This window comes from Hypanus sabinus, chromosome 6 (assembly GCF_030144855.1).
Source record: "Hypanus sabinus isolate sHypSab1 chromosome 6, sHypSab1.hap1, whole genome shotgun sequence".
In the NCBI taxonomy this organism is placed as follows: Eukaryota; Metazoa; Chordata; class Chondrichthyes; order Myliobatiformes; family Dasyatidae; genus Hypanus; species Hypanus sabinus.
Window position 1 is genome coordinate 101,521,338 of NC_082711.1, and position 14,855 is coordinate 101,536,192.

Here is a 14,855-nt window from a genome sequence, read left to right on the forward strand (position 1 = left end):
CCATCTTAGATTCTCCCAACTGTGTCAATGGTGAATTAATAATGGCATTTCAGCTATATCTAGCTACACAGTTATGAGTGTAGAGAGAGTAGAGCAGTGGACTAAGCACCATTGAGGTATGCCTGTGTTAATTGTCAGCATGGGCAAGATGTTATCACCAATCTGCTCCAACTATGGAAGTCAGGATCCAGATGCAGAGCAATGTATAGAAGCTCGGGTGTAGGAGTTTGTTGTTTAGTATGGTTTTGAATGCTGTACTGTCTTCAAGAAACAGCAGCCTGATATATGTTTAGTTGTATAGGTGCTCCTGTTGAGTGGAGAGCCAGTGAGATAGTGTCTGCTATAGACAAGTTGTGACAGTAGGCAAATTGCAATGGCTTTACGGCCTTGCTAAGACGGGAGTTAATATTTGCTATGACCAACCTCTCAATGCACAGTGGATGTGAGTGCTACTGGTTAATAGTCAATGAGGCAGCTCACTCTGATCATCTTGGGCACTGGAATGACTGCTGCCTGTTTCAAATTCTGACTGCAACAGTGAGAGGTTGAGATGTCCTTGAGCACCTCAGCCAGTTGGTTGGTGCGGTGCCCGTCAGGGCCTTGCTGTTGGTCCCTATTCACGTGCCAATTTCGGTTTTCCGTCTTTTCAATCAATAACCCCCTGCACCACACCTAATCTTTCTCCCAAAGCCTCATGCTTGAGGTCCCTCGCAGCCCATGTCCATTCTTCAGTCTCACTCCTTGATCACCACCCTTTCCCTCTCTCTTTGGCTGCCCATCGATTTTCGATGTTGACTGAGGCCTGGGCAAGGTTGTATGGAAGACCGGCAGTTGCCCATGCTGCAAGTCTCCCCTCTCCACGCCACCAATGTTGTCCAAGAGAAGGGCAAGGGCTGATACAGCTTGGCACCAGTGTTGTCGCAGATGACACACCAATGTGTGGTTATGTGCCTTGCTCAAGGACACAACACACTGCCTCCGCTGAGGCTCGAACTAGCAACCTTCAGATCACTAAACCAATGCCTTAGCCACTTGGCCACTCACTAACACTTACCCTTCCTCTTGCCCTATCAGTTGATATCATCGTTAATGCTCATGTTAAACATCATAAATGCTGTCGTCATCATCTTCAGTCCTCACCAATTACTCCATACCTTTTCCTGCACCAATCTCTTCAGTACCTCAAGATCTTTTCTGCCCTAGAATTGGAACTCAGTTGCACACATACTTGTATGCATGAAAATATTTTCTGCAGATTTGGGTATATCAGCAGCAATCTGGGTCATCAGAGCAAATAAAAACTGCCTGTGGCTGAAGTTTAATCAGCATCAGATGTACACATAATGATATCACAGCTCACACAGCATGCATATCCTCCACTGCTGATGGAAATCTCAACTTTTACAGGAAACCTAAAGGTCATAAGACCATTAGACACTGGAGCAGGATTAGATTACTCAACTCATCCAGTCTGTTTTACCATTCAATCATGTCTTATTTATTATCCCTCTCAATCCCAATCTCCCAACTTCTCCCCATAACCTTTGACACCCTTTCTAATCGAGAAACTATTGACCTCCGCTTTAAATATACCCAATAACTTGACTTTCACAGCCATCTGTGGCAATAAATTCAACCATTCACAATGTGGGCATTGTGTATGCGTCAACGAGTATGCGGGCAGTGGGCAAAATAACCCTCTAGTGTTTTTGGATCTCGTACTGGAGATGCTGTTCACTTTACCCTGCCACTTTGTTTTGGCCCACGTTGTCATCATCTCGGTCCCCGACTTGCCTTTATTGGGATCTTCCTTCTCGTTAACCTTCATTCTAGAGCTTAAGTTAAAATGGCGGGGTTATTGTTTATGGACAGTGCTTTGGATTTATATTTGGGGTTTTCTTGTAGGGACTAGGTGCTGAGATTTGGAGGTTGTGCAGGAGGTAATTGTGGGGCAGGACAGGCCTGGGGTCACAATTCAACCATTGAATTCACAATGGTTGAATTCAAAAGAAATTCTTCCTCGTCTTTGTTCTATAGCTGGGATTCGCAACCTGTTCTAAAGGGACATCCTTCTATCCTCTGGTCCTAGATTCTCCCACTATATGAAACATCCACTCAATGTCCACACTATCTAGATCTTTCAATACTAGTTAGGTTTCAATGAGATCGCCTCATTCTCCTAAACGTCAGAAAAATACAAGTCCAAAGCCTTCAAATGCTCCTCAAACAGTCCTGAACTTAAACCTTTATTGTTAACTTGGATAAAAACTTTGTTTTAAACATAGTGCATTGAAGAATAAAATACCAAAAAAGTCTGTACCATGTCATTGATGTTTTGCATACATCTCTAACCTCACTTTTTAAACAACTTGAAAAATGATTCAGTACCCTCAACTAATCAGCCCTTTCTTTTAAAAAAGAAAGTTGTTGCCTACCTGTTGTGCTCACTGGCCTCTCAATCAGTGTGTAGTCACTGCAGTTGGGCCCAGGGAATGATCAGACATAGTCAAGAAAGGAAGATTTTCTAATAAAACTGAGATTGCCTGATTTCTCCTAATGCCTTCCATGTGTTTTAACTCACCTCCAGAGCAGCCTTTCTTGCAGTAGACCTGTGGCTTCCATGTTGGAGTGTTATTCACGTCCTAACTGCCATCCCAGCAATTATACAGCATCTGCATGTTCTACGTACAACATTAAATGAGAACCACATAGATTCCTTTCACATGCATAAATCTATGTGCAAAAAAATGCACCAATTCCTTTTGCATAAATTTACCCGCTTTAGCACTAAATTCAAACATACTCAGTGCACCAGAAGAATGTGTAAAAATCAACTGGTTTCATCTTCAAAATGCTATCTGCAACTATTTTCCAAAATTCATGTCAAATTTCTACCTAAGGTTTGGTATGTATCTTGTTTTGCTTGATTTTGTATCTTGTATCTTGTTTCTACCCCAAGGAGTGTAGTGGAATGTTTATTATGGTAAATTAGTTATGTATGGGAGTTTCCTTAATGGATGCAAGTTTCATTTTGTATCAGCAAAATTGTTGTGAACCCTGAGGAATAAAACTGTTATACTTTTGTAGGTAAGAGCATTAGACCCAGAATAGACTTCTACCAACTTGGGGTGCCGTGGTTAGCGCACTGCTATTACAGCTCAGAATTCGGATGTCCTCTGTGTGTGATACATGGGTTTCCCCTGGCTGCTCCAGTTTCCTCCTACAGTCCGAAAATTTACTGGTTCATAGGTTAATTGGTCAATTGTAAATTGTCCTGTGATTAGTGTGATTAGTGTTAAATAGGTGGGTTGCTGGTGACGCAGCTCATTGAGCCAGAAGGGCCTGTCCCATGCTATATTTCCAAATAAATATAAAACTCAAACCTTTTTCTATTAATCATTTTTTGTGGTCATGGCTGAACACCTAATTATTCACCATTGTTCCATATCTTTTTATTACTTTGCACAAAAATGTAAGATAGCAAACTTTGTTTTGTAAATTTCGGTTGATGCCACACCTGCAGCTTCAGGGAAGGCAATTCCAGATTTCTTTTCAATAGTTCCATTCTGAGATGGTGTCACTGCAGCATCAGCTGAAGAATCCCAAGCAAAACAGATTCATTGCAAAACAATTTCAGAAAAGAGCCAGAAAGCAGACTCTAAACCCAGATTTATAGATGTATTTTTCCTACATTTACACACTTAGTCCAGCAGTCATAGAGCATACGTATCCCTTCTTTGCAGAAGTCGGCGTCTTGGACCTACAGAAACGGGCCACAGCACAGGGAGATTGATAAGTTCGTGGCCTAAGGTAGAAGGAGATGAGGTATTAACTTTCTGCATTTTCACTCAAACAGTTGAACTGCACGTGCGTGTAATGATAGCTGTATGCTCCACAACCGCTGGACAAAGTGTGTACATGTAGGAGGGCACTGTGTTGAAAAATAAATGTGCTAGGTTTTCTAAAATAGACTCCTTCTAACTTAGGCCATGAACTTATCAATCACCCCTCATATATTAGGTGAAATCCCCAATGGGTCCTTACTGCCTTTGTTGCCCTGAAATGAGAGTCAAGATTGCTGTTTAAATCATATAAAGTGTCTAATGCACTCCATATAGTTAGTGAACAATATTGTTTGATTCTTGCTATAGCTGAAGAGCTTGCAAATAGTCATAAATATACTGTCTAACTATGTATATTTACATTTGTATTCTTTTTTAACTTTTCCTTTCTAGGAAGTGTGTTCAGTGTCATGTATTAAACTACTGGACAGTATATCCTGCCAATTGCAGCACCTCATGTTCTCAAATGATGGTAGTGGACAAGATTTCAGGTACTTGTTGCTTTTTGTATTTTGGTATTTTGTAATGTATGTAGCAATGAAAAGCGAGGAAGCAATGAGCAAGACTTTCATTCTTAATAAAGATGAAAAATTGACAATATTAGATCACTCACCATTCGTCTTCTTAAATTATACAATGAATCTCCATTGATTCGTGGCCAGGTAAGTTTTATAATGGTCAATCATTCAATCTCGTCTGGTTCATCCTATGAATAATTCTGACTGTTGACTTCACTGGAACTGAATTTCAGATGTACACATAATTACGTAATAACGTGATTCGACATGCAGCTGAGGGCAAAATTCTGCCTCACAGTACACCAAAAAAGTAGACATTTTTTGAATTACCTAATGAAAACTTGGAAAAACACATCAAGAGTTCCATGCCATTAATCTCAGTGCTTTTGTCTTCAGTTAAGTAATATGAAGAACCTTCAGTGAAAGACTATCAAAACCCTGTTTTGCTAATTATGTTATTATTTGATATTCCATTATCAGAATCTGAGGAAGAAAAATCACAATACTGTGTCTTTCAAGAAAATGATAAATTGTTATACAAATTTAAAATGGTCACAACGAACACTGAAAAAGAACTTCTTTATGTACTGAAAAGCCCAGGTGAGTCTCTAATATAACTGTGCAAGGGCATTACTCAAAACTTGAATTTTTAGTCAGTTTTCACAGATTCAATAATCTTTTGTTTAGATTCTTGAATTATTTCAAGTCATAGAATCATACAGCACAGAAACAGTGCATATTACTTAGCATGTCTGTATCAATACCAATATCAAACGGCAGATGCTGTGATTAGAAAACAATGTTAGCAAAAAAAAAAGGAATGACCATCTATCACAGCCGAAGAATAATGGAATATATGGAGGATTATGATATCTGTGATGTGTCACCTCACAGAACCACTTGCACACACTCAACTTATTTTCAAGTGGGCTAAGTCCTCCTTAATATTCAAAGGTCAGGGAATCAAACTTGCAACAATTCAAACAAAAACAAAATTGTTGGAAGGACTGAACCATTCAAGCAGCCACCATCTGTGGCAAGGGAAATTAGTCAACGTTTTGGTCAGTGACCCTTTCACAAAGCTGGAGGAAGAGGGGAGGGTTTACAGTTTTCAAGGCAAAGCTGGGAGAAGCATGAGGTGTTTGGCAAATAAAGCATATGGCAATCGGTTAAGGCAGATCCAGTGATAAGGAACATGAGGACTGATCATTAGTAAGAAACGTGAGAAGAAAGAAGCATAAGTATGATAGGGAAAATAATGAGAGAGCAACTTACCTAATGCTGGAAATTCCATGTTCATTTTGGAAGTTTGAAAATATGCAGATAAGACATTGTTCCTCTAATTTAATTGTGACTCCACTAAGGCAGTGGAAGAGGTTGCAAGCAGCCATGTTGGAATGGAAATGGGATTGAGTCTGAAGTGACTTGCAATGGGAAGCTAAGGATCATCCCATTGATCGAGAATTGGTGCTCTGAAAAGTAATCATTCAACCTGGAGCCTCTCTGGTGTAGAGGAAACCACCTTGTGAACACCAAGTGGGTTTGAAGACGTGCAAGTTAGTCACTGCTTCATCAAGAATGATTGTCTGGCCCTTGGATCCTGGGATAGGAAAAAGTGAATGGATAGTATTGCATCTTGGGTTGCTTGACAATGTGCCACAAGACAAGGAGTGGAAGGTGTGGTTGAAAAATCATGAAGTGAGCGGCCTGCGTGGGATGCAGAAGGGGATAGGGGTGGCAACCATGTTGGAGAGAGCAGAAATTGTGAAGGATAATGCTTTCAAAGCAACAGCAGGTGAAGTGGAATGGGAATAGACAGGAAACTCTTTGTTCTATCCCCGTACAGAGGGGATGTGAACAGTCATGTAGGAGATTGAGGAAATGTGGTTGAGATCTCCATCTGCTATTGTGGAGGGGAGGCCCCATTTCAGGAGGAAAGAGGACATTTGAATGGTATCAAAGAGGAAGGTTCCATCACTGGAACAAATTAAGTTGAGATGAATAATACTCAAAAGAGTGAAATGATACCCTGCAGGAAGCAGGGTGAGAGGATGTATTGTAGGGTAACACAATTGGGAGAAATGTATATAATTCTCAACCACCGACATTGAGTTGGAGTTTCGCTTTACGAGGCTGGTCTGACATGATGACATTGTTACATAAAGATTTTTAGCGCACTTTTGTGTTTAGGTTTTGGATTTCTTTCTGTTTAGCTGGATGACATACTTGTCACCAGTGCATCCAAATCCAAACCCGTATGTCATCTCTGCACACTTTTTGAATGTTTAGGCCAACATGGGTTGATTATTAACCCTGCTAAGTGCCAGCTTGGGTAGTCGATCGTTGATCTCTGCCTTCACATCTCCACAGAAGGTACGAAACCCCTTCCATCAAAGGTAGCTGCTATTATGGGCTTCCCACTGCCCCATAATACTAAAAAACTCCAAGAGTTTATAGGCATGGTGAATTTCTATCATCATGTCATTCCATGAGCTACTGAACTCATGTCCCCCTTATATAGTGTGATTAAAGGCAATGCCCCTGGTCAGGTGCTTGACTGGTCAGTGGACATGATCATCCCATTTGGACATTTGTTGATACCAAACAAGCACTTTCCAATGTGTCCCTACTGGTGCACCCACTCCCCAGTGCACTGGGTGAACCCATTAGCATTGATGCCTTGGACTATGCTGTGGATGCTGTGCATGAACAGTTGGTTGGAGCTGTGTGGCAGCCGCTCGCCTTCTTTAGCCAGCAGCCCCGTTCCCCCAAAAGGAAGTACAGCAGGTTTGACTGTGAGCTTCTCAGTTTCTATCTGGCTGTCCGCCATTTTCATTTTCTTCCAGAGGGTTCACCATTTCACAACGTTCATTGACCACAAACCCCTCGTGAATGTGATGGCCAAAATATCAGACCCTTGGTCTGCCTGGCAAAAACACCATGTGGCCTACATATCCAAGTTCAAAACCGATATACAACACATCACGGGGAAAAGTACTGTTGTGGCCCATTGCTTCTCATGGCCAGGCATTGAGTCCACACCCAAACGCGTTGACTATGTCGGCATGGCAGCTGACCAAGTTACTGACCCAGAGGTCTAGACTTAGCGAACAGCAGTCATGGACTGCGGTTGGCTGACTTTAAGTTCAGGAAAGCTGGCTTTCTCTCCTGTATGATGTCTTAACCAGTCACCCTCGCCCCATTGTGCCTGTAAAGTAGAGGCGGACTGTTTTTGGTCCCATACCTGGCCTCTCGTATCCGGGCTGGAAGGCCTCACAGAAACTGGTTGCAATAAAGTTTATTCGGCATGACTTCAGAGAGGGTGTGCATGAAATGATTGCAACATGTGTGGAGCGCCAGCAGGCAAAATTTAACCATAAACGAAACATGGTGTCAGAATTGGTGCCACAGATCAAGTAAGATCCCCAACAAAAAAAGAATTTACAGTATGACTATTCTTGTTTGCATGTATCTATGAAAAATATCCAGAGACTTGTCAACCTAAACTGCCAATGCTAGTTCGCTAACTGTATGCTATGCACCATGGGGCATGAGCTGCGAAAGGGCCAGGGTTGCTAGGCAACACTTTCAAGCTACACACAAAAGTGGATACATTGTCATACTCTGTGTGCCACTAGCCTGGGGGTGTACACAGAGACACAGACACAGCAGAGAAGTCAGTCATACTCTAAGAGAGAGAAAAGAAGACTTTTGTAGTCCAAATAAATAAAATACTAAATAAGCAAGTAAACAGGAAAATGGTGCAAATACCTGCAGTACCTACATTTACTTATCCAATAAAGTTCTCTTCCCCCTCCCCCCCCCCCCCCCGCCTCCACCAACTGATGTATTTGATTTCTTAAACCAGGGGACTTTGAAAGATGGCCCAGATGCTTTGAGAGATTTAGGGTTGCAATCAATCTCACTCTGGCTTCAAAAGAGCATCAAGTAAGCAGACTGATATGCTACATGGCTGACAAAGCAGATGCCATCATGGGTAGCTTAGGACTGACAGATGCTCAGAAACAGGAGTAAAAAAAAAAGTCCAGGACAAATTCAAAGAATATTTCACAGGACAGTGAAATGTGCTATATGAGAGGCGAACATTCAACTCCAGAGAACTGGAACCAAATGAAATTGTAAGTGGCTTAATCACAGGATTGCATGCCCTGTCAGACAACTATTTGTATGAAAATCTGAGATAATCTCATTCGAGACAGGATTGTTTTTGGGCTATTCAATATCAAATTGTCAGACTGACTTTACTTGCAAGTAAATCTCACCGTAGAGAAAGCTATGACTATGGTCCAAGCAGAGTAAGGAAGTCTGTCAGTGTCAGGCAGAACTCAGGCACAAAAATGATGCTTAGGTAAAGCTAGAAACTATATAAAAAGAAGGTACCACATGGTGCAGTCCAAATGAGCAGAAAGAGGTGACAGTAGAGCTCAGCTCAAACAGACAAGAGAAGCAGGTAAAATGTCCAACTCCAGGAGATGCAGCAAGTCTGCATTCCATGTCAAAGAGCTCGGTCCAGAAAAAAGAAGTGAAATCCCACCAGTGTCATAGAGTTGGCCATTATAAAAGCCAGTATCACTCAGAAATATTTCTTCAGGTCAAAGACCAAGAGGGAGATTCCCTTGGAATCAAATAGATTCAAATAGGCAAGACTGGTGTACCATGTTTCAGTTGCAGAATGAAGCAGTGACTTTCAAAGTGGACATGGGGCAAATGTCTGTTCACAAAACTGGTGAAGGAAACAGGCATTATGCTAAGTCAACAAAGAAAGTGCTCATGGGGCCAGGGAAACATAAGCTCAGTGTGAAAGGAATGTTTACTACTTCCATCCATAAAAATGAGAAACATTTAAAAGAGGATGCCTATGTTGTTCAGAATATCTTCTCACCACTACTGGGATGACATGCCACTGAGAATTGCAAAGCTGGATTTGCTAAACAGTGTTCAGTGGCAGGAGAATTATCTGGAGTTGTTCACAGGCCTGGGTGTACTGAAAGAGGAGTACCTTATCCCACTGAGGCCAGGAGTGACACGTTACTCTCTGATCACAGCAACGTGTATACCAGTCCCATCGATAAACAAAGTCAAAGCTGAAATTGAGAGAATGGAAGCACTTGACATCGTAACTAGAGTGAATGGACCTACTGGCTGCTCTGTTAGCATTGTTCATGTTCCCAAGCCAGGTGGCAGAGTGAGGATCCGCGTTGATCTAATACAATTGAATAATGCCGTGATAATGCACAATACTCACTCTTGGCACCCCATGAACTCCTTCAGATGAGGATGGACCAAATTTTGAAGGGACTGGAAGGAGTAGTCTGTCACATGGATGATATATTTATCTTTGGAGGCTCAGGTGAGGAACATGACAAATCTGTCTTGGAGAAACTGAAGCAGGCTGGAATCACCCTGATCAAAAATAAAAGCAAACTTTCAAAGTTGGAGGTGAAGTTCTTAGGCCACCAACTGTCACCATAAGGAGTGCAACCAGATTCAGCAAATTGGCAGGAGTTTGGAACACGGAACAACCTACGAATGTATCAGAGATCTGCAGTTTCCTTGGCATGGTATACCAGCTCGGAAAGTTAATTCCAGATTTCACGGAAAGAACAAATCCACAATGAGACCTCCTCTCTCAGAGAGCATTTAGACCTAGTATGCACTCGAGGAGAAGTAATTTTCATCCCTTAAAGCAGAGCTCATCTCTCTGTGAATATTGGCATTGTTTGATCCAAACAAAGCAACCAAGATCTCAGCAACTGCCTCATCCTTTGGGCTTGGGGGAGTGCTCATGCAATACTGCAGTGTTGTGTGGAAACTGGTGGCACATGCATCAAAAGCACTGGCTCCAGTGCCTACTCTTACACACAAATCAAAAAAGGCACACTGATGCCAGCTCTCACGTGGGCTTGTGACTGCTTCACCTGCTACTTAATAGTCACTAAATTCCTATTCCAAACAGACCGGCCACTTGTCAGCCTCCTCAGCTCGAAACACTGGGATATCTTACCTCCATGTCTGCAGAATGAGGCTCATGTGATACTTTTATGACATTGAGCATGCCCCCTGCAAATCTTTCGCAACACCAGACACTGTCAAAGAGGACATGCAAAAGTGAGTGGATGGTAGCTCATTCCGCCCTCATGGAAGATACCGATATCTACTTAGCTCAGGTGCTTGAAAACTTCCCTGCATTACAGAGTGAACTGGATGAAATTCTCACTGAGCTAGAAAAGGACCAAATCTGCAGCAAGGTCATGCAATACCGTGAGCATGGATGGCCAGCTGTTCCAAAAGGAGTTCCCAAACTCAGACCTTACCGGTTTGAAGTAGACACACTCACCTTTCCTGATGGTCTGTTGCTAAAGGGTTCCAGACATCATTCCTGCTTCTATGCACAGAGAACTCATCAGTCAAATCCACCAAGGACATCAAGGCATCAAACAATTTTGCCTAAGAGCAAGACATTCCATATGGTCACCTGGGAGATTATGTAAAGCAATGTGAAGCATACAAGAAATTGCACAAAAGCCATGCTGATCCTTTCTGTCCCACAGAATTCCCAGCCTTTCCATTGCAAATTGCAGTCTCAGACATATTTGAACTGGAAAGATGTAATTATCTTCTCACTGTGGATTACCATTCACAGAACGTAGAGGTGTCCAAGCTGTCCTCACCCTCAGCAGCAGTTATACAGCACCTGAAAGGTGTATTCACTCACCATGTAATACCAGAGACACTTTTGTCAGAGAACGGTCAACAATTCAGCTGCACAAAATTCAAAACCTCTGCTGGAGACTGTGAGCCCAAACACCAGACAAGCAGTCCACAGTTCCCACAGACAAATGGAGGAGTGGAAAAAGCAGGGAAAACTGTCCAGAGTCTCCTACTGAAGGCAAAAGACCCCTACAAGGCACTGCTAGCTTATCACTCCACACCTCTTGTGAATAGCTACAGTCTATCAGAGCTGTCAATGGGCCAGGAACTGAACAAGCCTGCCTATTGTTCCTTCCCTTCTCCAACCTCACTGACTGGACTTAGACAAATTGAGAAATTTTTGCGACAACACAGTGTGAGAAAATGAAGAGCATGCATGATCTCAGACGCAGAGCAAAATCTTTCCTCACTGCTCAGGAGTGGGGAATCTGGTTGGGGTTCAAAGCAATCCGCTGAAGAAACAATAGTCCAACAGCATGCTCCATGTCTGTTTGTGATCAGAACATCACAAGGTGAAATCAGACAGAACAGACAAGCACTTGTGCGCCTTCAAAGTCCACGAAAGTTAGTGAAAGAAATAGAGTGGCCTGAGCATCATGAAAAGGAACACACTTACCTGAGGTGGATGCACCTGTTCAAGAATCTCCATCCTCTTCCAGGAACCCATAATGGATCGAGTCGTCTATCTGTCCCACCAATGCCTAATAGCTTAGGAGAAGTGACTAAAGAGGCACTCCTCTCACTTTGGAGGAGTGCAAAGGCAGTCTACCCTGACTCTATTAGATTTAGTGTTTTTTTTAAAGAGTTCTAATGTTGAAAGCATTTCACAAAAGGAGACCATTCTTTAAAAAAATGAACTGGTGAGAAAAGGAGGAAAACAAAGTGAGAGAGACTGTTAAGAATGAAGAAAAAAATAGGTAGTTATAATGTTGGCAACTCTTGTTTATGTTTAAGGAGCATAAGTTACATGCTATAGGTGAAGTGAACTGAATCGTTCAATTTCAGTGACTATAGTTTCAATACAGTTCTATAGACAAGAAGTGCATACCTAGCAGATGTAGTGATAGCGTAATTCCCATACCACTCAGTTAACCACTCCCACATTCTGCACAAGGAGGGATCAATACAGTTCAGCTGAGTGTCCTGCATGCTGGCATCCTGGTGTGCTCTGCACTATCCCTCAATAACGAACACAACACCATCTACATGAATGCTAGTGAATATAAAAGCAACTTTAACAAACTGAAAGGGAAGTACTGACTACTGCTGTTAACTATATGTCACAGTTTGCTCAAAAAAGATTGAGTTATCTGAATTTTATTATCAACTTATTTTAATTAACAGATTATTTGAATTATATAGTTTTGAATTCAGAGTGGAATTTACAACAATAGTAATTTATAAACACAACAGTTCTGAAAACTGAGTTCATTTTATTTATAAGCTGTTACCTGTAAAATTAATTACTTATTTCAAGTTCAGAGTAAATTAATTTTGATCATTTCAAATATTTTTGAACATCCACGCTCAGCAATTACTCAACATTTGAAGTGAAATTTAAATGTGAAGCATTTCTGTTTTTATATTTGTCTCCAGACTCTGATTAATATTATTGTTTTCCAGAATACTATTCTAGACACAAGGTTCTTGCAACATTTCTTATCTTTTCTGCTGGTACATTCATCACAGGATTAATCATTGTGATCGTAATTAGGCAGATAATGATGCACTGGAATTCGAATGAATCAACTCACCCTGGAAATAATTGCAAAGTATCTCCTCCACAAAAAGTAGAACTGATAGGTTACAGATGTACAAATAGCCAGAAAGTTTAAAAGGTGTTTAGATAATTTCTGGTAAATTATTGTGATGAAAATATGCTGATATAAACTACTGAAGGTGTAAATTTACTTCCCTTTATAAGGAAGGAACTTCATTATCTATAGTTAGTTCAAATACTGTATCTTTCAAGCATGACAAACCAAAGGAGTTTCATGCATACGTTGACAAATGACAGGTAATTCAGAACAGTAAATTACAATAGAAACTTTGAAAGAATAGTGTAGGATCCCAAACTGGTTAATAGATTTCAAATAATCAGAATGTGGAAGACAATGAACATTCTCTCTGATCTGACCCATTCAGAAAGGCAGCATTTTCAACTACCTACAATATTAATTGCTTATTGGATTCAGATTTGAATATTTCTGCCAATTTTATTGAATGAGGAAATCTGTGCCATAGAGTGAAATTATTCTTGGCTACTAATGCAATTAAGGCAGCAGAATTGGAAAATCTATTTGAAAGATATAAAGTGGGTTGCCAATTCATTATCAGTTGCTTTCTGCTCTAGGCCAAATTTCAGCCATAGATTTTGATTGCTCCCCATAATCAAAACTTCCTAGCATCAATCTATCTTTATATTTACAACCTATACTCATTTATTCTAGTATTACAGCTTAACTTTAAGTCACGTTCTTCATTTTCCTTTTTTATACCATTTACAAATACTGTCTCAGTCACCTCCCATTAAAAATGAATACTTTCACTTGCTTCTGTTTTCTGTTATAATTCAGTGCTGTGAAATAGATTTTTTTCTGAAAGATCTGCTTCTATGTATCTGAATACTAGATATGACATGAAATTGCATTTAATTTTCAAGAATTCATGTGATGAATTGATATTCTGCCTTTACTGCAACCTCAGATGAATTATCTCTCATTCAGAATCAAACTAATAGAAATTAAATGTGAATTAAATTTTAAGTAATGATCACTAGAGAGCTATCATATAATTCTGAAAAAAGCAGCATTTCTTCAAAACATTTTATTTGATAATGTGCTGTAATTTATGTGAACTATGGCTCCTAGAACCAGTTTTTGTGCAATATATTTTTAAGCAAATCCCTGGAAATAATAGAAATATTATTGTGATTTCTACAAAGTACACATTTACAAAATGATTACCAATATTGAATTGGTTCTAAATACAATCTGTGAAATTAATTCTCAAGAAGGTAAATACTGTGATCATTAATTAACAATTTCACCTTCATTTACTCTCAGTGTTATATTTCCGATCATCAATATCTATACTTACTTTCAATTGCTATTTATGTTTTTAAATATCTTGAAATTGCTAATGTATCTTTAGTAAGTATAGTAAGTATATACTGATTATCTGAAATAAAGTGGGAATGAATTTCCACGGTAGGACCCTATTTATAAGCTGGTTGCTCTAAAATTAGCCATGCAACCCTTCACAACACTGGTGAGGTTACTCTTTACATCTTTACTTCAGATTTCAAAGCCCATGTTTTCTTAGAAGTTCCTTAAAATTATAGTCAACAATCTCTCTCAACCCTTGAAACTAAGCATGATCCAAGGTTTTCTAGGATATGCACTAATTATTACTTCCTGTCACAAGTTCTTCATTGTAATCAAAACATCCCCTGTTCACCAAGGCAAACACGAGGAAATCTGCAGATGCTGGAAATTCAAGCAACAGACACAAAATGTTGGTGGAACGCAACAGGACAGGCAGCATCTATAGGGAGAGGTACCGTCGACATTTCGGGCCAAGAACCTTTGTCAGGACTGCTGACGAAGGGTCTCGGCCCGGAACGTCAACAGTGCTTTTCCCTGTAGATGCTGCCTGGTCTGCTGCGTTCCACAGGCATTTTGTGTGCGTTCCCTGTTCACCATCTGTTTCTCTATTCTTGTGCAATTTTTATGGGTAACCAATCTCTTCCTAAAGTCACCAA

The 14,855-nt window shown here is 40.5% G+C and overlaps 1 protein-coding gene across 1 annotated transcript in view; it reads left to right on the forward strand.

Annotated features, from left to right (window-relative positions):
* Positions 1 to 14,639, forward strand: part of itgb8 (integrin, beta 8) — a 99,664-nt gene extending 85,025 nt beyond the window's left edge. The window contains exons 12-14 of the mRNA XM_059972674.1: positions 4,236 to 4,333; positions 4,841 to 4,960; positions 12,716 to 14,639. Of these exons, the coding sequence (XP_059828657.1) occupies positions 4,236 to 4,333; positions 4,841 to 4,960; positions 12,716 to 12,927 (430 nt within the window). The 3' untranslated portion in view covers positions 12,928 to 14,639. The remainder of the gene's footprint in view (positions 1 to 4,235; positions 4,334 to 4,840; positions 4,961 to 12,715) is intronic.
* The last annotated feature ends 216 nt before the right edge of the window (positions 14,640 to 14,855 follow it).